The sequence below is a fragment of the Schistocerca piceifrons genome, chromosome 5 (assembly GCF_021461385.2).
Source record: "Schistocerca piceifrons isolate TAMUIC-IGC-003096 chromosome 5, iqSchPice1.1, whole genome shotgun sequence".
Taxonomy (NCBI): Eukaryota; Metazoa; Arthropoda; class Insecta; order Orthoptera; family Acrididae; genus Schistocerca; species Schistocerca piceifrons.
In genome coordinates this window covers 273,374,588-273,399,640 of record NC_060142.1, presented here as the reverse complement: position 1 = coordinate 273,399,640, position 25,053 = coordinate 273,374,588, and the positions used below count along the sequence as shown (strand labels likewise).

The window sequence follows — 25,053 nt, the reverse complement described above, 5'->3', positions numbered from 1 at the left end:
TTTGTAAAACTAAACATCCATTAGCTGAGGGGGGGACACCCTTGTAATTTTTTTTTCATTTGGAAGATTTTAATATATCTTTATGGTAATTTTTTTTTACATTTAGATATAATACACAAACATATTCCAAAATTTCAACTGATATCTTGAGTATTCTTTAATATACAAATTTTTTTAGTTGAGGACACGTTTAAGTTAAGATTTCCGACTGCTGAAATAACGCCAAATCTAAAAACTTCAAAAATTTATAAAAAAAAAACTATAAGAGATAGAGCAAAAAAATTTTACAAGTGCTTTCAGGATGATAAAAGAAGTAATTGTACCAAGTCTCATCAAAATCTGACATGGTTGGTGTCAAGGCCTGGGTGACTTGACATGGAATGACCCTTTATTCAACAAATTTATAATCTAAACTTATCATTTTCCATTATAATTTTGCTGTCTTTTTTTATCATTGTAGGCTGTAAGGTAACATAATTGTATCCCTACCTTTCTTTGTTGCACATAAGAAAATCATGATTTTTAACTACCTTTCATTAAAAAGTCCATTTTGCTGTTATCTCTTATATAGCTGATTTGAAAAATGTAGTCAAAGTGGCTATAAATTTGAAATTCCCTTAAATTATTTAAGTTATCAACTGCATTATTTACACGTTTCACAGTACTGGCATAATATTAATATAGGCTTTGCACATACTTCTGAGGATTTGTTTTGTACAAGAACAATGACTTGACAGTATCATTTTAGATACTCTTGCTTGAAAAGAAGCAAAGTCCTGTAGTTCAAGGTCATACAAGTGTATAGTATGTGATATCACTTCTGATTATTTTTCAATTAAAAACTGTGGCTATCTGATATGGGGAAGTTATTGTGTACCTGTGCTCTCTGAAAGTATTACTGCTGTAAACACTTTCGGTAACTATATATATATATATATATATATATATATATAGATAGATTTTCTTCGGTACTTAACACTAATTGTGCTTATGACTGTTAAATGTAACCTAGTTCACAAGAAGGAAACAATTACCTTGAGAAAAAAAAGCTGTTGCTTACCCAATTATGATATGGCTTGAATGAAATAACTTTGTAATTGACACAAAGCAGTAGCAGGAGGCAGTGTTGCTGGCGAAACTGTCAAACTGCCCCCCCCCCCCCCCCTCCGACCAAGACACCCTCAGTACTAAACTTTTTTCAGTGTCAATTCAACAGATTTATGATCTTGTAAGTAGGTTTAGTAATAAACAAACAGTCAAACACTCACCAGTGAGATTTAGTATAAGAACACTAGAACAGTTGCAAATGTAAAAATCCCTAGGGTAGCGGGAAGGCGTTATTTGACCCCTAATGAAATATGCATTAAAAATCTAAAACCTGGTTTAAGTATGACCTATATTTTCTCCATTAATTTCTGTGTTGTGTACAGGTTTCAGTCAAGCTTTACCCATAGGTCCTAACGATTTTTAATTAAATTATCATTTTCGATACAAACTGTGCATCTGTCCAGAAATATTTCTAAACACTGAAATTGGCCTATGGGCGTATTATTGGTACTGTTATTTGTCTTGGCCTACAACCACTTCTTTAGTTGATTTGCTTCTTTCCTATTCTGTTCTTTGTTGTTTCCCATTTGTGATTTTATTTACCGTCTGAAGAATGAACAATTTCCTCTTCAGGCTCTCTTTGGTTATTTGATTGTAGGGGACCTACACATTTATTGCTGCTGTGTCTGTGATATGATAAAAGATGTGCATTGGCCACCTCCTGCAAGCAACCTTTGTTGAATATTTACAAACCATTTGATCAGTGCTTTCCTTACTGTACTTTATGGTACTATAGAAAGTAACAGGTTCTGGTTCCTTCTTTCTTTCTTTGCTCAGTGCTACTTAAGAATTTAGTATGCTGAGAATAAATAAATTCTTATTCTTCTTCTCATGGTACTCTGCCAGTGGCTGGTTTGCTGGTTCCTCCTTACAAATGTATGGGAACGCATTGCAAATGTACTGCCACTTGTACAATTATCCAAAATTTTAGTCTGTGTTTCTCAGATTTGTTGTACGTAAACTGGGTAACCCTGCACCTTGCTTTACTTGGAAATAGCTGAGTAAATGCTCATCAGTTGTAATATTTTCACCAGAGAGCTAACAGCAGAGACAGATTTGCATGTGAAATTGCTCCATATTTCAGAAATAAGAGCAAACATCTGGGATGACTGCTCTTCAAAGCAAAGGGCACTTAAAAGTTTGTGGAATATGTGTCTTGTCATCTTATCCTAATAAAATTGCTGCCTCCCCCCAGAATGCAATCACAGGTAATTAAAAAAAACATTTATAGCATAAAAAGCATTTTTGAGATTTATAATACCAGGCATTGCCTTCAGTGATACAGTCTAAGCAGTGTTGTTTGTTTATTTCTGAACATTCTGCGCGCGCGCGCACACACACACACACACACACACACACACACACATATATATATATATATATATATATATATATATATAATAGAGAGAAACATTCCACGTGGGAAAAATTCCACGTGGGAAAGTATATATGCCACAAAGAAAAATGATCCTAATCCTACCCCTAATGATCCAACTCCCCAAGACACTATCCAAATTGAACCCTGCCTGGAACAGTTCCGTCCTCCGTCACAGCGGGACCCACCTCCTCTTCCTCAATCACCCTCTCCAAACCTTCCAGGAATTTCTGACTTCCAGCCTTGCCTCTCAATCCTTCTTAAAAAACCTTAATCCTACTCCCAACATCACCACTGCTGAAGCCCAGGCTATCCGTGGTCTGAAGGCTGACAGGTCCATCATCATTCTTAAGGCGGACAAGGGTTCCACGACCGTGGTACTTGAGCGTCAGGAGTATGTGGCTGAGGGACTGCGTCAGCTTTCAGCCAACACCACATACAAAGTTTGCCAAGGTAATCCCATTCCTGATGTCCAGGCGGAGCTTCAAGGAATCCTCAGAACCTTAGGCCCCCTACAAAACCTTTCACCTGACTCCATCAACCTCCTGACCCCACCGACACCCCGCACCCCTACCTTCTACCTTCGTCCTAAAATTCACAAACCCAATCATCCCGGCCGCCCCATTGTAGCTGGTTACCAAGCCCCCACAGAATGTATCTCTGCCTACGTAGATCAACACCTTCAACCCATTACATGCAGTCTCCCATCCTTCATCAAAGACACCAACCACTTTCTCGAACACCTGGAATCCTTACCCAATCCGTTACCCCCAGAAACCATCATTGTAACCATTGATGCCACTTCCTTATACACAAACATCCCGCACGTCCAGGGCCTCGCTGCGATGGAGCACTTCCTTTCACGCCGATCACCTGCCAACCTACCTAAAACCTCTTTCCTCATTACCCACAACTTCTTCACTTTTGAAGACCAGACATACCAACAATTAAAGGGAACAGCCATGGGTACCAGGATGGCCCCTTCGTACGCCAACCTATTCATGGGTCGCTTAGAGGAAGCCTTCTTGGTTACCCAGGCCTGCCAACCCAAAGTTTGGTACAGATTTATTGATGACATCTTCATGATCTGGACTCACAGTGAAGAAGAACTCCAGAATTTCCTCTCCAACTTCAACTCCTTTGGTTCCATCAGATTCACCTGTTCCTACTCCAAATCCCATGCCACTTTCCTTGATGTTGACCTCCACCTGTCCAATGGCCAGCTTCACATGTCCGTCCACATCAAACCCACCAACAAGCAACAGTACCTTCATTATGACGGCTGCCACCCATTCCACATCAAACGGTCCCTTCCCTACAGCCTAGGTCTTCATGGCAAACGAATCTGCTCCAGTCCGGAATCCCTGAACCATTACACCAACAACCTGACAACAGCTTTCGCATCCCGCAACTACCCTCCCGACCTGGTACAGAAGCAAATAACCAGAGCCACTTCCTCATCCCCTCAAACCCAGAACCTCCCACAGAAGAACCACAAAAGTGCCCCACTTGTGACAGGATACTTTCCGGGACTGGATCAGACTCCGAATGTGGCTCTCCAGCAGGTATACGACTTCCTCAAATCCTGCCCTGAAATGAGATCCATCCTTCATGAAATCCTCCCCACTCCACCAAGAGTGTCTTTCCGCCGTCCACCTAACCTTCGTAACCTCTTAGTTCATCCCTATGAAATCCCCAAACCACCTTCCCTACCCTCTGGCTCCTATCCTTGTAACTGCCCCCGGTGTAAAACCTGCCCCATGCACCCTCCCACCACCACCTACTCCAGTCCTGTAACCCGGAAGGTGTACACGATCAAAGGCAGAGCCACGTGTGAAAGCACCCACGTGATCTACCAACTGACCTGCCTACACTGTGACTCATTCTATGTGGGAATGACCAGCAACAAACTGTCCATTCGCATGAATGGACACAGGCAGACAGTGTTTGTTGCTAATGAGGATCACCCTGTGGCTAAACATGCCTTGGTGCACGGCCAGCACATCTTGGCACAGTGTTACGCCGTCCGGGTTATCTGGATACTTCCCACTAACACCAACCTATCCGAACTCCGGAGATGGGAACTTGCTCTTCAATATATCCTCTCTTCCCGTTACCCACCAGGCCTCAATCTCCACTAATTTCAAGTTACTGCCACTCATACCTCACCTGTCACTCAACAACATCTGTGCCTCTGCACTTCCGCCTCGACTGACATCTCTGCCCAAACTCTTTGCCTCTGTATATGTCTGCTTGTGTCTGTATATGTGTGGATGGATATGTGTGTGTGTGCAAGTGTATACCCGTCCTTTTTTCCCCCTAAGGTAAGTCTTTCCGCTCCCAAGATTGGAATGACTCCTTACCCTCTCCCTTAAAACCCAAATCCTTACGTCTTTCCCTCTCCTTCCCTCTTTCCTGACGAGGCAACCATTGGTTGTGAAAGCTAGAATTTTGTGTGTATGTTTGTGTTTGTTTGTGTGTCTATCGACGTGCCAGCACTTTCGTTTGGTAAGTCACATCATCTTTGTTATGATGTGACCCATACGAAAGCGCTGGCAGGTCGATAGAAACACAAACAAACACATACATAAACGCAAAATTCTAGCTTTCGCAACCAATGGTTGCTTCGTCAGGAAAGAGGGAAGGATAGACGAAAGGATGTGGGTTTTAAGGGAGAGGGTAAGGAGTCATTCCAATCCCGGGAGCGGAAAGACTTACCTTAGGGGGAAAAAAGGGCAGGTATACACTCGCGCGCGTGCGCGCACACACACACACACATCCATGCGCACATACACAGACACAAGCAGACATTTGTAAAGGCAAAGCTAGAACTTTGTGTGTATGTATGTGTTTGTGTTTCTATCGACCTGCCAGCGCTTTCGTGTGATAAGTCATATATATATATATATATATATATATATATATATATATATATATATATATATATATATATATATATATATAATGGAAGGAAACATTCCACGTGGGAAAAATTATATATAAATACAAAGATGAGGTGACTTACCGAACAAAAACGCTGGCAGGTCGATAGACACACAAACATACACACAAAATTCAAGCTTTCGCAACAAATTGTTGCCTCATCAGGAAAGAGGGAAGGAGAGGGGAAGACGAAAGGAAGTGGGTTTTAAAGGAGAGGGTAAGGAGTCATTCCAATCCCGGGAGCGGAAAGACTTACATTAGGGGGAAAAAAGGACAGGTAAGTCTTTCCGCTCCCGGGATTGGAATGACTCCTTACCCTCTCCTTTAAAACCCACTTCCTTTCGTCTTCCCCTCTCCTTCCCTCTTTCCTGATGAGGCAACAATTTGTTGCGAAAGCTTGAATTTTGTGTGTATGTTTGTGTTTGTTTGTGTGTCTATCGACCTGCCAGCGTTTTTGTTCGGTAAGTCACCTCATCTTTGTATTTTTATATATATATATATATATATATATATATATATATATATATATATACACACACAATGAAAATAAAAAGCATGTATTGGAAAGGAAAGAAAACAAGAGAAGGCAGGGAAAGGGGGGAAGGGAACAGATCGTGAGAGAATTTCAGTCTTACTCTCGTTTTGTACTTACGTCTTAAACACTACAAAGAATGAAAGGAGGACTATAATTATGAATGAAACTAGATGGTTGGCTAAAGCCAATTACAAATTAACAAGGCCATCCAATTTCTAGGTTTGGAAGACAAGAGAAGAAAAATCACCCAAACGATCTGTGAACGAGATACTTAGCTCCCTTTCTACAAGTGCCATTGCATGCTAAACAACATCGCTAACACACACAGTTTATTTGTTTTGTATTCTTAATGACTGCAGTAGCAATGGAAATACAAAATTCAAGACAAAACTAACAAGTCAGTTGATGAAGTACAAGTGTGAGGCTCATATTATCCTCTCCTTTATTTCTGTTTTGATCACTTTTGACAAAGTCAGTTAAGAGGCCTGCAACCATTTGATTCAGAGAACTAAAAAAACCACTTGCCTTGATCATAAACAAACAACATACGGCATGTTTCCATCTTACCTATTGTACAGAAGCAAATAAATTTACACGACAGACGAGACAGGAAAGATGTTACATCTCTCTCATCTCGGTACATGGTTTTGCTTTTGTACCACAGATCTGATGCTGGAAATTTTCTGAAACACGTAAGATGGAAGTTGCTTGTGATCAAGGCAAGGTACTGGAAAGCCAATTATTCCAACAGTGCGACTCAAATAAGAGCAGTTATCTTATGGTTGGTAATCAGCTTGAAAAGTAATCTGATCAGACTAAATAAAAAAGGTCTGTAAGTTTAAATTAAATAATGCTCCATCTCTCTAAGGAGAAGCATTCCTCTTTCTCACAGGACCACAATTTATTACAATCAAATGATCAATACCTTATGATGAGGTGTAACTACTTCAAGTATTGCTACAAAATGGAATATAATTAAGGACAAAGAAGAAATTTCTTTTTTACTTGTAGTGTCTTTTGAGTTTACTTATCACATTTTGCCATTTGGGTACTTTAAGCTTATAAGCATTATGCAATTTGAACATCATCTGATAGCTCATTGCTACTCTTACATCCTGTTGTTAAACTCGTGATCCTCCTGACAAGTGCCAAGAAACTGTATGTTTATTTATCCATTTCTTATTGTATCCTCTCTCTTGTCAGAGGAATCACCAGAAAAATTCAGAAGCCAGAAACACAAATGCATATGTCAATTATTTATTAGGCCATTTCCTATTGTTCCTGTTTCAGCAGCTGGCAAGATGTACACACATGTCCAACATCATGATTACAATCCATATATGATCTAAAATTTACAAGGATAACCGCCCTCGGTGTAAAATCTGTCCCATGCACCCTCCCACCACCACCTACTCCAGTCCTGTAACCCGGAAGGTGTACTCGATCAAAGGCAGAGCCACGTGTGAAAGCACCCACGTGATTTACCAACTGACCTGCCTACACTGTGACGCATTCTATGTGGGAATGACCAGCAACAAACTGTCCATTCGCATGAATGGACACAGGCAGACAGTGTTTGTTGGTAATGAGGATCACCCTGTGGCTAAACATGCCTTGGTGCACGGCCAGCACATCTTGGCACAGTGTTACACCGTCCGGGTTATCTGGATACTTCCCACTAACACCAACCTGTCAGAACTCCGGAGATGGGAACTTGCTCTTCAGTATATCCTCTCTTCTCGTTACCCGCCAGGCCTCAACCTCCACTAATTTCAAGTTGCCGCCACTCATACCTCACCTGTCATTCAACAACATCTTTGCCTCTGCACTTCTGCCTCAACTGACATCTCTGCCCAAACTCTTTTCCTTTTAATATGTCTGCTTGTATCTATATATATATAATAGAGGGGAAACATTCCACGTAGGAAATATATATCTAAAAACAAAGATGATGTGACTTACCAAATGAAAGTGCTGGCAGATCGACAGACACACAAACACAAACATACACACAAAATTCAAGCTTTCGCAACAAACTGTTGCCTCATCAGGAAAGAGGGAAGGAGAGGGAAAGACGAAAGGAAGTGGGTTTTAAGGGAGAGGGTAAGGAGTCATTCCAATCCCGGGAGTGGAAAGACTTACCTTAGGGGGAAAAAAAGACGGGTATACACTCGCGCACACACACACATATCCATCCACACATATACAGGACAGCGGTATATGTGTGGATGGATATGTGTGTGTGTGCGAGTGTATACCCGTCCTTTTTTCCCCCCTAAGGTAAGTCTTTCCGCCTTATCTTAGGGGGAAAAAAAGACGGGTATACACTCGCGCACACACACACATATCCATCCACACATATACAGGACAGTGGTATATGTGTGGATGGATATGTGTGTGTGTGCGAGTGTATACCCGTCCTTTTATCCCCCTAAGGTGAGTCATTCCGCTCCCGGCATTGGAATGACTCCTTACCCTCTCCCTTAAAACCCAAATCCTTTCGTCTTTCCCTCTCCTTCCCTCTTTCCTGACGAAGCAACCGTTGGTTGCGAAAGCTTGAATTTTGTGTGTATGTTTGTGTGTCTATCGACCTACCAGCACTTTCTTTTGGTACGTCACATCATCTTTATTTTTAGATATACTTTTCCCATGTGGAATGTTTCCCTCAGAGACACACACACACACACACGCACACGCACGCACGGACGATGGACCTTGCCGTTAGTGGGCTTGCGTGCCTCAGCAATACAGATGGCCGTACCGTAGGTGCAACCACAACTGAGGGGTATCTGTTGAGAGGCCAGACAAACGTGTGGTTCCTGAAGAGGGGCAGTAGCCTTTTCAGTAGTTGCAAGGGCAGCAGTATGGATGATTGACTGATCTGGCCTTGTGACAATAACCAAAACGGCCTTGCTGTGCTGGTACTGCGAACGGCTGAAAGCAAGGGGAAACTACAGCCGTAATTTTTCCCGAGGGCATGCAGCTTTACTGTATGATTAAATGATGATGGCGTCCTCTTGGGTAAAATATTCCGGAGCTAAAATAGTCCTTCATTCGGATCTCCGGGCGGGGACTACTCAAGAGGATGTCGTTATCAGAAGAAAGAAAACTGGCGTTCTACGGATCAGAGCGTGGAAAGTCAGATCCCTTAATCGGGCAGGTAGGTTAGAAAATTTAAAAAGGGAAATGGATAGGTTAAAGTTAGATATAGTGGGAATTAGTGAAGTTCAGTGGCAGAAGGAACAAGACTTTTGGTCAGGTGATTACAGGGTTATAAACACAAAATCAAATAGGGGTAATGCAGGTGTAGGTTTAATAATGAATAGGAAAATAGGAATGCGGGTAAGCTACTATCAACAGCATAATGAACGCATTATTGTGGACAAGATAGATACGAAGCCCACACCTACTGCAGTAGTAAAAGTTTAAATGCCAACTACCTCTGCGGATGACGAAGAAATTGAAGAAATGTATGATGAAATAAAAGAAATTATTCAAATAGTGTAGGAGACGAAAATTTAATAGTCATGGGTGACTGGAATTTGAGTGTAGGAACAGGGAGAGAAGGAAACGTAGTAGGTGATTATGGATTGGGGCTAAGAAGTGAAAGAGGAAGCCGCCTAGTAGAATTTTGCACAGAGCACGACATAATCATAGCTAACACTTGGTTTAAGAATCATGAAAGAAGGTTGTATACCTGGAAGAACCCTGGAGATACTAAAAGGTATCAGATAGATTATATAATGGTAAGACAGAGATTTAGGAACCAGGTTTTAAATTTTAAGACATTTCCAGGGGCAGATGTGGACTCTGACCACAATCTATTAGTTATGAACTGTAGATTAAAACTGAAGAAACTGCAAAAAGGTGGGAATTTAAGGAGATGGGACCTGGATAAACTGAAAGAACCAGAGGTTGTAGAGAGTTTGAGGGAGAGCATAAGGGAACAATTGACAGGAATGGGGGAAAGAAATACAGTAGAAGAAGAATGGGTAGCTTTGAGGGATGAAGTAGTGAAGGCAGCAGAGGATCAAGTAGGTAAAAAGACGAGGGCTAGTAGAAATTGTTGGGTAACAGAAGAAATATTGAATTTAATTGATGAAAGGAGAAAATATAAAAATGCAGTATATGAAGCAGGCAAAAAGGAATACAAATGTAAGGATGTAGAGGGTTATCTCACTAGGTGTAAGATAGATACTGCCTACAGGAAAATTAAAGAGACCTTTGGAGATAAGAGAACGACTTGTATGAATATCAAGAGCTCAGATGGAATCCCAGTTCTAAGCAAAGAAGGGAAAGCAGAAAGGTAGAAGGAGTATATAGAGGGTCTATACAAGGGCAATGTACTTGAGGACAATATTATGGAAATGGAAGAGGATGTAGATGAAGATGAAATGGGAGATACGATACTGCGTGAAGAGTTTGACAGAGCACTGAAAGACCTGAGTCGAAACAAGGCCCCCGGAGTAGACAACATTCCATTGGAACTACTGACTGCCTTGGGAGAGGCAGTCCTGACAAAACTCTACCATCTCGTGAGCAAGATGTATGAAACAGGTGAAATACCCTCAGGCTTCAAGAAGAATATAATAATTCCAATCACAAAGAGAGCAGGTGTTGACAGATGTGAAAATTACCGAACTATCAGTTTAATAAGTCACAGCTGCAAAATACTAACACGAATTCTTTACAGACGAATGGAAAAACTAGTAGAAGCCAACCTCAGGGAAGATCAGTTTGGATTCCGTAGAAACACTGGAACACGTGAGGCAATACTGACGTTACGACTTATCTTAGAAGAAAGTTTAAGGAAAGGCAAACCTACATTTCTAGCATTTGTAGACTTATAGAAAGCTTTTGACAATGTTGACTGGAATACTCTCTTTCAAATTCTAAAGGTGGCAGGGGTAAAATACAGGGCTGTTTACAATTTGTACAGAAACCAGATGGCAGTTATAAGAGTCGAGGGACATGAAAGGGAAGCAGTGGTTGGGAAGGGAGTAAGACAGGGTTGTAGCCTCTCCCCGACGTTGTTCAATCTGTATATTGAGCAAGCAGTAAAGCAAACAAAAGAAAAATTCGGAGTAGGTATTAAAATCCATGGAGAAGAAATAAAAACTTTGAGTTTCACCGATGATATTGTAATTCTGTCAGAGACAGCAAAGGACTTGGAAGAGCAGTTGAATGCAATGGACAGTGTCTTGAAAGGAGGATATAAGATGAACATCAACAAAAGCAAAATGAGGATAATGGAATGTAGTCGAATTAAGTCGGGTGATACTGAGGGAATTAGATTAGGAAATGAGACACTTAAAGTAGTAAAGGAGTTTTGCTATTTGGGGAGCAAAATAACTGATGGTGGTCGAAGTAGAGAGGATATAAAATGTAGATTGGCAATGGCAAGGAAAGCGTTTATGAAGAAGAGAAATTTGTTAACATCGAGTATAGATTTAAGTGTCAGGAAGTCATTTCTGAAAGTATTTGTATGGATTGTAGCCATGCATGGAAGTGAAACATGGACGATAAATAGTTTGGACAAGAAGAGAATAGAAGCTTTCGAAATGTGGTGCTACAGAAGAATGCTGAAGATTAGATGGGTAGATCACATAACTAATGAGGAAGTATTGAATAGGACTGGGGAGAAGAGAAGTTTGTGGCACAACTTGACCAGAAGAAGGGATCGGTTGGTAGGACATGTTTAGAGGCATCAAGGGATCACCAGTTTAGTATTGGAGGGCAGCGTGGAGGGTAAAAATCGTAGAGGGAGACCAAGAGATGAATACACTAAGCAGATTCAGAAGGATGTAGGTTGCAGTAGGTACTGGGAGATGAAGAAGCTTGCACAGGATAGAGTAGCATGGAGAGCTGCATGAAACCAGTCTCAGGACTGAAGACCACAACAACAACAACAACAACAACATATATAAAAAAACAAAGATGATGTGACTTACCAAACGAAAACGCTGGCACGTCGATAGACACACAAACATACACACAAAATTCAAGCTTTCGCAACAAACTGTTGCCTCATCAGGAAAGAGGGAAGGAGAGGGAAAGACGAAAGGAAGTGGGTTTTAAGGGAGAGGGTAAGGAGTCATTCCAATCCTGGGAGCGGAAAGACTTACCTTAGGGGGAAAAAAGGACGGGTATACACTCGCGCGCACACACACATATCCATCCACACATACAGACACAAGCAGACATATTTAAAGATTTTTCCCACGTGGAATGTTTCTATATATATGTATATATATATATATATATAACACAGCATTTATTCATGGTACTGATGACAGAGCCACCTACTTAATGACAGGCATGTACAGTGGGTCCTTTTCTCTCCCGTAGGATTTTCAAAGCAGCCTTTCATCCATGTGATGACGTGTTAGTGACCCGTTCTTTATCTAGCATGTCATTTTCACTGTCATGCCAGTTGACTGCTAGAATGTTGTGAAAAGAATTGAGATGGGAGACCTCTACTTATGGTAACTTCTCAGTTTTGTTATCTTCATAATCAGTTGTCTCTGGCAGAAAATCTCCATCTGAATCCGATAAGTCACTTCAGATTCAATATCAGAGCTATTCAGAATATGCATAATATCTCTATTAGTAAGGACATGTGGATGCAACATAATGAAAATGCCTATAATGAGGGGAAGGGGGGGGGGAGGAGTAGTGGAAGCTGTTTGCATAGTGTAATGACCAGCACACTAACTTGCAAGACAGGAATGTGAGACAGACCCAGAACGAATCTGTGTGGTGGATTAACTACCACAGCAGGTGTACCAGTCGGGTTGAGAGTGTTTTTAAGTGATTTCCCACACTCATTTAGGTAAATGCTGAACTGGTCCCGCTTTCTGCTTCAGACAACACTCTATGCAAGTATAACCACACGTGTAACAAAGTTTATAGAGGCGGACCATTCGTCTTCTTCCCTTAGGTGAATGACAACTGTGGCTGCAGGAAGGATATTTGGCTGCAAGTTAAATACAAATCAGTTTTCCAAAACTTGAATACAGCAGAGACCATATCTATAATGGTGGTAGACTGCTAATGAAGGCAAAAAAGCACATAAAATAAGATTGAAAAGTTATGTTCCAATGCCCAACCTTTCAAAGTGTGTGTGTTTGTGTGTGTGTGTGTGTGTGTGTTTGTGTGTGTGTGTGTGTGTGTGTGTGTGTGTGTGTTTGTTTGTGTTTGTGTGTGTGTTTGTTTGTTTGTGTGAGTGTGAGAGAGAGAGAGAGAGAGAGAGAGAGAGAGAGAGAGAGAGATCATTTGAGGCAGCGGTTGTTTGACCAAAGCAAAATATAACACTGCCTTTGTAATTATAGGAACAACAATATTCTAAAAAGGAGTTGCTTCAGGTGTCAATTGATGCTCTAGCTGTTCTTGATATACTTTAAGAAATTTCCATGAAATTGCACAGATAAAGTGAATTGTACTTCATTTGTCAAAGGTAGAATTGATGAAAAATCATAAAGTTTGGTTTTAGGGAACTCCGATCTTCTCCACACAATGAGGTCAGGCTCCCCAGAATCCGAAGGCCTGAATGCACCACCGTTGGTGAGTGGATATTGGATGCTCCCTGGGGTAGTGACATCTGCATCGTTGCTTGTCATCGCGTGTGAACCACTAAAGGAATTTACTAGGGGTGAAGGCTGAAAGCCTTGGGTCCACCCTAATGGTAGAGACGGCACCTCCATCTTAGAAAGGTATAACAACTCGTCGCAGCATACCATCTACCCCACAATCTGTACAACAAGAAGTGCATTTTGAAGAATGTTAAGATCTGTAATTACAGAACTGCGTCAGACCACATTTTCCGTATGCTGCAGAGATTCTCTTGATGAACAGAAAAGGCCGATGGATGACCTGGAGAAAGCCGAAAGACATATTCACGGAAAATTCACTGCCCGAGATTGCTCTCAGATAGATCCTTCCAATTGAAGTGTAATTCTGACCTGTATCAACAGTCAGAATCAACAAACACCAGTATATGACATAGGAGGCTCAAGTTATATGGGCACCTACAACGAATGAACAATAATGGGTTTGTCAAGAAGATCATCTCATTGGTTAAAAGCTACAAGACAGGAAGCCTGTGGCTTAATGAAGTACTAAAGGCCTTGGATTCAGCTGGGATCTCTGATCTTCAGGTAGATGATGTTTGAAATTTTGTGCTATGGTAGCGTCTTGGACCTAGACCACCTAGAGTCCCTAAATGTCGGAAGCCCCTTTCACAGGAGAGGAAGGAGAAATTATCAGCAGGGCTTAAGAGATATCGAGAACGGAAGAGAGCATCAAAGAAGAACCAGTTATAAGTATTTTTTATTGGTCCTGTTGTCTACATAGCAGCTTATGCATAAGACATTGGACAAGTCAAGTTATAAATATACAGGCTGAAAGTAATTTCAAGGCATACATATTTAAGCTTACAATAATACATATTTAAGCTTACAATAATACACTTTACCCACAAGTATTTATATAACACATTTCATAAATTTAAATATTCTTCAATGGAATAAAAGCAGTGATGCTGTAAATATGACTTTAGAGATTTTCCAAAAGTATTGACCTCAGTGATAGCTTTTATGTTTTCAGGAAGTTTGTTATAAAGCTTAACTCCCATGTGAAAAGTACCTTTTTGGCACAGTGCTGTGCTGATTTGAGTCATATGTAAGTTCCTGTTTTGTCTGGTAAAGTGCTCATGTATATCACAGTTTTTTTGTAGCCTCTGGTCCTTGCCTATTACATTTAATTTAAAGAACAAAAGGGCTCCTTAGTGCGCTTAAATCAATAAAAGTAATGAAGTTTGGTAGAAAATATAAAAAATTGAATTTGTTATCATGGAAATAAAACTAGAAAGGTGTCTTTTTGACCACTTTCGCTGTTCTAGTGATAAAGTTGATAGTGATTAACAAAGAAACTCAAGACTTTCCATGTTTTGGCATGTGTCAGAGTTTCCTAATGCGTAAGGCAAGCATGCTCCCGATGGTCTTAAAACAAAGTAAGCGTGAATAATGTAGTCAATAACCAAAGGCAGAGCATACGTTTGGCAACACAACATTCAACTTAGGTGAATGGAGTGTCACTGTGTATTGGCGCAATGACTAACAACTCTCTCAGTACTATCGATTAGTCATAGAAGGCTCAATCTTGAATTATTTTTCATTTCCACAGTGCATTGTACCAACTGAAATATTGGAGCAGTAAAAGTGCTGGCTGGAGGAGCGAATAACCTACTTCTCTAACTTCTTTGCTTGCTGCCTCCACTGTTGATTCTCACAAGCTGTCATTCAGTAAACATTGGAATATTCAGTCAAACAGCATGTTTACTTCAGCACTCACATTCCAACCTCTGTAATCCTACAATATCATACTGAAGCGAAGTAGCAACAAGAACTACATTGTTAGCCATGACTGAGGTGAGGTGAAGTGCATAGGTAGTAGACGTGTGAGTCAAGCATATTTTGCTATATAAACCATTGTAGTGACAAATGTCCCTTCGGTAACAGTCACTTCTCTGATGCTACCTGGACAAAATGACACTGTGATGAAAGTGTGCAATTACAGACACTCAGTTACAGACACTCAGTTACAGACACTCAGTTACAGACACTCAGTTACAGACACTCAGTTACAGACACTCAGTTACAGACACTCAGTTACAGACACTCAGTTACAGACACTCAGTTACAGACACTCAGTTACAGACACTCAGTTACAGACACTCAGTTACAGACACAGACTGCAGGGAAAGCTTCTTCTCAAAAGCAAAAGATAGGATATGAGTCCCTCTGTGTCTTTGTCTTCGGTGGGGACCTATCTCGCCGTTCCTTCTGAACAGTTGTAGCTGGCTCCTACCAATTTAGTTGCTGAAATGTCAGTCACAAAGTTATTTCAATCAACATGTAAATAAATGCTATTTATCTCTTATTGGTAGCTTTATATTTACTCAAATACTTTGGTATATTTCAAAGCAAACAGCTACCTGCATCTGTAAGAAGAGGATTATTTACTATATGCTACTTTTGGGCATGCTGGTTTATAGCAAACAGAGCTACATGCAATGCAGTTAAGGACTGGATAAATAATTAAAGAAATTTCTGGGTGCTCAAATGACCATCAAAAGTCTTGCTAGATCAACAAGTTAGTAGACACGCTAGAAAGCAGCTGCACAGTGACAATATTTTGTTTGAATCCCACTTTGTGTTACTGCACTTGTTTCCGTTGCATATATTAATAGTTCAAAGAGATCAGTATTATTATTAGAATATTTTTAGTCATCAAAAGAACACAGCATTTGCTTTCTTCACAATGTATGTCACAAAAGGCATTTCACTAAACTGACCATAATGAAATGGGCAATAATTTTTCATTTCTTCTAGTATTTCCCCGATAGCCTTAATATCATTTCAAAGATAATGATAAGTACATAACACAGAGTCCAAGTCTTTCTTCACACCAAGTTTCGCCTCTGCCCATATGTTTTTGATGGGCGAAAGCCTGGTGTGGGTTGAATACTCACATGACCTATAGTTAACTGAAGCATGTTACCAGTGTAAAATAGCATAGAGCTCAAAATGGGACTAAGTTTGAGAGACAGTTAGAGAAGCATCCGTTCTTTAAGTATCTTGAGAGTTCAGATTTGTTGACGATTCTAGAGTATAGTGACAGACTGATTAAGCCCCCCCCCCCCCCCCCCCCCCTCCCTATTATGCAACACTGTTTGTTTGGAAGTAAAGAAACCATTATGCACACAATATGCAATATTCCATTAGGTCGTGGTTGATAACAAAGTGCTGAAGGACACCATATAACTCATCAGTTTCAACCAGTGACACTATCCACAAAGCAACTATTTGTGAGCACTATGCAACCAATATAGTGATTATGATATTATATAATCATGTGCATTTTAACTGCCAAAGCATTGAGGCCACCACAGGAATATGGAGGTTTTGGTGAGGGTGTTCTGTAATGGCATGCTTTCGCAAGCCAAGCTGTTGAGTCCATTTTTTGTCAAAATTTTGTCCAAAACATAGAATCAACAACTCAGACAAATACCCAAAAGCACGCCATTAGTCTTGCCAAGGAAACTTAACTTGTTATTAAGTTTTATGACATTGTATCAAACTATCACATTCCAATCTAGCCTAGACTTCTGTAGTTGTTACTCCACACCCTTCATTTAAAAATGTATCTTTTTGTTGGGATACATGGAATGTCTTCCCTAACTCTCAACCAGATTGCTACCTTTCAACCTAACCTACATCTCGAGCTACACTACAGTTTGGTCTACCAATAGAATCTTTAAAAAATAAATAAATAAAGTAGTGTGTAAATAAATGGTGGAAAACAGTATGTCAATAATCACAAACTTCACACCACAACCATTGATAGCATACCTGCTGCCAAGAGATATAGCTGCCTTCTTCGAAATATTTGTAATAATCATTGTGTAAGCACTGTATATCATGTGTCCACATGTTACAGCAGGTGTAGTGTGCTACTGGTTTGCAACTGCTCTGCCCTTCTCACAGTGCTCTACTTAGCAGTCTTCAAGCTATTGGCATCATTTTACTCTGGGCAGCAATGACATTGTGTGTTGTCCATGCGCCATGAATTTCCATAAGTGTTTGATCTGTTGCCCACAAAATCTGTACACTTCATTGTTGAAGTAAGTTTCCTGCTGATGCATCATTTAACTCTTTTAATAATGAATAACACTTTCCACTATTGGAATGATACTGACGAACCAGGTTTGCATTAATCCCTGATTTTGACTGCATAGGTGCAAACTTTTTCCACAAGGTACGGTCTGTCTGGAGGTGAGTTTAACTATCTTGCTGGAGAACTTCCATGTTAGAAATGCAAAATTTGATCTTGAAGACAAGGCGCTTTATCAGCTTTAGATATAAGAAAATTGACATAGTTAGTCATTCATATCAAAAGGAAAATTCAGTGAGAAAACTTGTAAATTGAGACAAATTTACTGGCAATACTTACCTTATCAGATGAAATACATAATACTGCCTTAAGATATACGTAAAATAAGTGACAGCACTATCCTAGCATTCAGATCTATTAGTTGCTTCCTCAAGGAGGAGAGAAAGACAGGCTTCAGAAGGTTAAAAATGAAGGGTAGGTCACTCATACCCCTGTATTAGAAAATCATAATGTTATCACTTTTGCTTTTTTATATGTCTATCAGGAGTACTAAATATTTTGTTTCTGGAAGGTAAATACTGGCCTGCAATTCTCTCACACCCGTATCCATTCAGTAGACAAGAAAAAAATTTAAGTTGTTTGTATAACATAATTAAAGAATGACAGTACTTTTAAATTTCTCATCATGTTTCAAAAAATCTGTTGCAGGTTCACAGAGCTGCTAAAGGATGCTGAAAATTCTTCAGAATATGAATGCAATGAACAACATGGTAATTATTTCTTTGCCTATGAAAAACTTTTAATCTTGGTGTCAATTACATTAATTTGAAGTCTTCGCTCTTTGATGGTCGAACTTAAAACATTTCCCAGTAAAAATATGCTGTTATTGGTAGTGCATAAATGTGAATGTAGACAGATCCACACAGAAACAAATGTGTGTAAGTAAGAGATAGTAAACAAGAAAGGAAAAGCAACAAGAAAGCACTTACAAGAACACAATGAGCTGCAAAAATTATAAGTAAGAGGTACAGAAGGCAGCAGTAGCAGGTGTAAGCAAACACTCGTGAATGGAACAAGAAGCAGCTAATGCATTTGTGAGGAAGCTGCTAGAAGAGTTTGAAAGAAGAACCTGACATTACTAATGCCAGCAAAAGTTAAATTTTTGTTTGGGAATAGGGAATAAATGATCTGGTGTATGCTCTCTCAAAATTATAAGGTTGTTTTGTATTTTTATAACGATGCAAAAATTTAAACAAATGACAAAGTGATTGTTATCCACATCTGTACAAGAGTTTGTTACAGAATGCTGGAAAGGGATTTGTGTATGCATGAATATATATTTGATATAAATAATGAATTAGGATAACAGCTTTGCAGGTAATCTGATTTCTTGTAATCCTGCCTTTGTAGACATTTGACTTTTCAGATTTTTTGGTGTATTTTAGTCCCGGGCAAATTTCTATCGGCAGCATGAGGAACAATATGGAGTTTGAACAGGTATTAAGACAACTATGTGCCAGTTTAGAAGTGCCAAAAAATTAAAACAATGCCAATCCAGACAAAAATGTACTGATATATTAACAGAGGCTACACACTGATAAGTTAGAACATTATGATCAGACATTCCAGTATATTGTGGAATATATCATAGCTAGGTTCCATGGTAGGGTATGCAGTATTGTAAGAGACTAGGGTTCCCATAATATGTTAGAAGCAAAATCAGGATATTTTCAAAATAATATAGAGAATTTCTAAGACAAGTGAGTAAAAATCAGGACATAGTTATGTTTTTTTGTGACAACACTGTCCCTTAGTGGAGTTTGTTGCCAATGGTCAATGTCAGTATTGAAACCAGCAATAATATTCATCAGTGTAACAACATACTACCCCGTAATCACCCTAATGGCAACACAGCAAGGACTGAGGTATTCAGCTGTAAATATCCTACACTGATTGCTCAGTGATATAAGGAATTTAATATAGAATACAATTAACTTCAAACACAAAATAAAAAATGTTTGTCACACCCACTCCCATACACATGCATGCCCACAGTCTCCGGCTGCCGAGGCCAGACTGTGAGCAGCAACACATGATGGGAGAAGCAACCAGATGTTGCAGGTGAGTAGAAGACTGGGTAGAGATAGCAGAGTAGAGGTGGGTGACATTAAAGTGCTGCTTGTGGGAGCATACAGGGATGTGGTAGGGAGATGGTAGGGCAGCTAGGTGCAATCCGGCAGTTAGGTGGAGGTGGGGGGGGGGGGGGGGGGGGGCGGGCAGCTGAGGAGGAGAGAAGTAAAATGAATGCAGGTGTGTTAACAGAATAGAGGGCTGTGTAGCTCTGGAATAGGAGTAGGGAAGGACAATGACTAGTCCTCCTCGTTACAGCCACGACCCAGTTGCCTCTCCCATCATGCGCTGTTGCTCACAACCAGAGACTGTGTGTGTGTGTGTGTGTGTGTGTGTGTGTGTGTGTGTGTGTGTGTGTGTGATGGAGGCCTTTTTGCCCGAAAGCTTACTTGCTGACAGCCTTTATGTTGTTTCTGTCTGCTGCTCAGCATCTCCGCTATATGGTGAGTAGCAACTACCCTTTTCATAACACTGTCACTATTCCATCCTGGATTTTCCATTGTTCATTTAAGACCTCAGTTACAGTTGCTCTCTTATTTTCAGTAAGACACATACTGTTGGGGAAGATACGTATCAAGCTTGAAAGGGACTAGAGAAGATGGCAAGGAAGAGATGATTTTAGAAGAAATATTCTTTTGAATGACACTCTTCTCAAGGGGCACCAAGTAATATTCTGAAGCTTAAATAACATCAGTAACAGATCTGAACAGTGACAAAATAGAGAACCATCTGCTTCTCCTGTGACTGAGATATCTCTTTTATTGTGTTTAGTAAAGTCACAAAATAAATATGGAAACGTTGATAGATTTATCCAATGATCAGTTTATTTTAATGTGCAGCAGTCACCCACTGTCCGGACAGCATCATGCACAATTGGAGAGAGGCATCATACATGTGTTAGTTTAGTTGTGCTCCTTCCTTGAAACGTATGATAAAAATTTGCTTAAATTTTGCTTAAATTTTGCTTCTATTTTGCTTCTATTTCTTCTGTAATTAGTATTTGTGCTACTACTGGACTTTATCAGGACATCTAAGACACAGGAAGTAGAACATTCTGAACTTCCATCATCACAGTTCACAAACTCCATTATCCAAATTTGAACCTTTGTTTGGACGCTGTAATGCTACAAGCAAAGGAAACAATTTGAAACACATGTGGCTGGAAGAATTGCTCATTAATGAAAGGATTGTGATTCTTTAAGGGCCTTAATTAGTTTTTCTTCAGCAGTTGGTGCACTTACATTTGTGGTAATTGATAATTAATGTTGTTTTCAATTGCGGGTATGAAAACTGACTCAGTAGTGCTTCGATTACTTCAGTGGTGTAATCTCCCCCCCCCCCCCCCCTTTGAAGTATGTAGATATTGTTGAAAGCTTGGGAATCATGTCTAACACTGACACATGACTAACATGTACCTTCTCCATTAGTAAGCCAACCAAAATGTGACAGTCTTAAAGCACAATGACTTTGACTTTGGGGCAGTCTCTGGTTTCTTGTTGAGAGTTAAGTTTTTGGCTTATCTTTGGGCTTCTTGTTCACATTTGAAAATGACTGTTACATAACTGGAATTTTGTGCTATGGAGTGAGGTCAGCCACGGTGTGCAAAACTGCACTCCTGCACAATGCGCTGCATGCTTGTGGTCTGAGGATTGGCCTGTCTCAGCAATACTTGGTGCATCTTGGCCTTGCTGGGTCCTTCTTTGAACTGCTCACTGTAACGCAACATATTGTTTAGCAGTGCAATGCGACACTTTCTTTCAGCATTTTTTGGCCGGTGTGACTCTTTTCAGTTCTTCAAAAGGACAGTCTAGCAACTTATCTTCGCAATCCTTAAAAAATGAATGGGAAACAAAGAGGAGAAAGTTAAGAATTCTCAGTACCTCTTATGTAGTCATATAATAGATGGATATCACAAATTTTCAATGCATCTGCCTTACAACACCACACAGCAAGAATTTAAAGATTTAGTTGACAATGAAAGAGCCAAAAATTACAGTAATTGACATACACAATTTTTATGGGATTAATTATACTGTACTTTGTGCTAAATTTGCTGGTATGAAACATACAATAGAATTGCTGGTGTGAATAATAAATTTTGTCATCGTAAACATTATTACATTGTCAGTTGCAATAGTTTTTGCTGGAACTGAAGAAGAGTATTGAATCGTTATGTATTACTGTGCAGTAATGTTTGTTAAGTCAAGGAACAGTTTTTCAATTTAATACCTGTGATTGTTTAATTCTGATGGAAAAAGGAAATAAAGTACGGAAGTTAAAAGATCCAGAGTGGATTACAGACCTTACATTTTAAAATGAGTTGACTGCAGACATTACAAGGTAAGAAGCAACTCAATTCCGATTTCAAGGGGAAAGTGAGTGCGTTTAAAAGGAGAATTGCATTTTGGAAGACACAATGTATTACAAAAAACATTGTCAATTTCACTAAGCTCACACTAGTTTGGCAGTATTGCCATGAGTAGTGTGAGACTTTTAATTTATTTTGTACCTAAAATGTAACTCAAGACTATGATTTTCTTTTTTTATTTCTTCCCACTGTCAGAAACTATTCTTAGGTGTCAGACATAACTGTGCTAGTAATTTTAGATGTAATGTCTTTTGTAACAACTTTTTACACTTCGTACTGATTGCACTGTTTGTAATAACACTCTTTATACTGTACAAAATTGTTGAGGCTTGCCCAGCCACATTGATGTATTGTCAGCTGACTTCTGTCTTGGGTTCTTCAGCCAATGTTGAACAAATAAATAAGTACATAAAAAATTACATTTTGACTGCATGAGAGGCTGTCATTGTCAAAAATTCACACTCCTTAAGGCATTGGTGTTGGTGAAGCACCAGGAAAATAGTTCAAACAAACATCAGCCAAAGAAGCAGAGACAAAAGCCAACAGACATTAAGTCCTTTAAACTGTATTGATTGCGTCTTTGCCAGAATTAATTTTAATCCATTTAAATGAAACAGATTGTCTAAGGTATTTGACATCCAAGGAAATTTGTTTTGTGGTCTCATTTCCAATGAATATTACTCTGTTTGTAATAAACATGCAGCTGATATAAAATAATCAAACTTTCCCTATTTAACACATCATAACATGGAAGCTAATTGCTGTACGAATACCAAACTTGGTAACATTTACGTCCAGAGTATGGATACAGGATTTCCGTGCATCAGTGCCACCATCCAGTTCCAACTATGGCCACCAGATGCCGTGATGTATCATCATGATTCATAGTCTCTCACACCTGACCAGTCACAGTGCACCTGTTGACATGTCAACATGAGCTTGGACAAAAGGAGCCGTGCATTATTGATGAAGATGCACTTCGAGAATATTGCCGGCTGAAAGGATCTTCTTACATCTGCTGTTCGGAGCATGATGTAGTAGTTCAAATCCACTGCAGAACTGGGCGTTACTCTGGGAAGAGGCCACCGACCCATTTATGATCTCGCTGCTGTTATGGCAGACAATGCTGTGTGCAATTCCCGATCATCAGGCAGTGTGTGTGCTGTGTCACAACAGTTGAACATCCCATGGTCCGCTACATGGAGGTTGCTTCAAACCATTCTCAAATGGTATCCTTACAAGGTCCATATCATACAGCAGCTTGCACCAGAGGATGCTCGACAACTTGTTGACTTTTCTCTTCTGTCTCGCCAGGATTGAAGTTGATGAGAGCTCACCCGGGACCATCATATGGACAGACAGCCAGCTCATTTTTATTTGACGGGTGAGGTGAACACACAGCAATGCCGAGTGTAGGGATCTTCACCTCCAGTCACTGTGCATGAAGTTCCTCTGTATGGTGAACATGTCACTGTATGATGTGGCTTCATGGCTGTGTTCATCCTGGCCCATTCTTTTTTGAACAGTTTGGCATTAAAGGACCAAAGACATGTATCGTGACTGGCCAGTGTTACTGCGATATGCTTCACCAGCATGCCATACCCGCCCTACAGGAGAGAGAGAGACATTGAACTCAACCGTTTTAATGTGAGATGGGACCCCACCGCACGCACATTGCTTGTGAAGTTCAGCTGCTTCTCCGAAAAACATTTGGAAATGATTGAATTGTGAGCCGATCATTTCCAAATGCTCGGCCAGCACGGTCACCTGATTTCATTCCCTGCAATTTCTGGTTGTGGGGTACCTAAAGGACAGGGTTTACCAGGGGAGCATTCACACATGTACTAATCTGAAGAACAGTGTATCGAGAGAAGTAGCCAGCATACCTACAGGCATGCTTCGGCCTGTTGTGCAAAATGCAATCCTGTGCTGTCAGACTCTTCTGGGCACTGATGGGGCTCCATATTGAGCCCCTTTTGTAGCGGTAATGGTACTGGTATGTAATGGTATGATGTACAATAGCAGCACATTAAAAGTGTTCCAATTGAATTTATTCTGCATTATCTCTCTTCCCCATGTCCTTGACATTAATACTACCAAGTCTGGTACTCGTAAGGTAATTAGTTTCCGTGTTATGACATGTTAAATAGAGAAAGTTTAATTATAACCACCCGGGATTTTTGACATTTTGACTTCATCTTTCAGTTATTCTGCATTGTTCTGTGGCTGTCTTACTATGGTAAATGTTAATTTCTTTTCAGGCTATGAGAATATCAGACAATATGCTGCATCATAAGAAATATGGGTTTCTTAGTTTTCCATTGCAACATCACCATCATCACATTAGGAGGAATCTGGTTTCTGCTCCTGCAGCACTTCCTCATCTGCCGGTTCCTGCTTTGCAGCAAACAATGGAAAAGTACCTGAGGTATGACAGACAGTTTCATAAAAGTATGTAGTACATTCTGGATGCATGTGTGCAGTTGAGTAGGATTGGTTTTGATCTTACCTCAGAAATCAATTGTCACTTTCTGTCCCATTAGGCTGTATAATTTCAATATTTTAAACTCTGTTTTGATTGTCCCCTTATAAACATAGTGAAGGTTGAGGTTGTTACTTAATTAGCAAAATATTAAATTTTGGTTCATCCGCTCATACTGGTAATAAATGACACATCTTGAGAAGCAGATCTCATCCTCAGAATAAGTATTAAAAGTTTAACAAATGTTGGATGCTAAAATGTCAGGTTATATAGTCTGCATCTTGCATTAAAATCAGTTCTCTTCATGCCCCACCAACTCTGTCAGATCCATTCACCTGTCTCTTTGTACGAAACATCAGATTCAAGTGTCGCAGTTGCCTCTCTCGCCTCCCATCTCCACTCACCCCACAAAATCTTGGCTGTGGTAACACACCTGTTGC

General features: G+C 40.0%; 1 protein-coding gene across 1 annotated transcript in view; it reads left to right on the top strand.

Moving 5' to 3' along the window:
* The window catches only part of LOC124798940 (carnitine O-acetyltransferase-like), a 97,037-nt gene that overhangs the window by 5,097 nt on the left and 66,887 nt on the right, over positions 1 to 25,053 (top strand). The window contains exons 2-3 of the mRNA XM_047262473.1: positions 18,342 to 18,403; positions 24,393 to 24,559. Of these exons, the coding sequence (XP_047118429.1) occupies positions 18,362 to 18,403; positions 24,393 to 24,559 (209 nt within the window). The 5' untranslated portion in view covers positions 18,342 to 18,361. The remainder of the gene's footprint in view (positions 1 to 18,341; positions 18,404 to 24,392; positions 24,560 to 25,053) is intronic.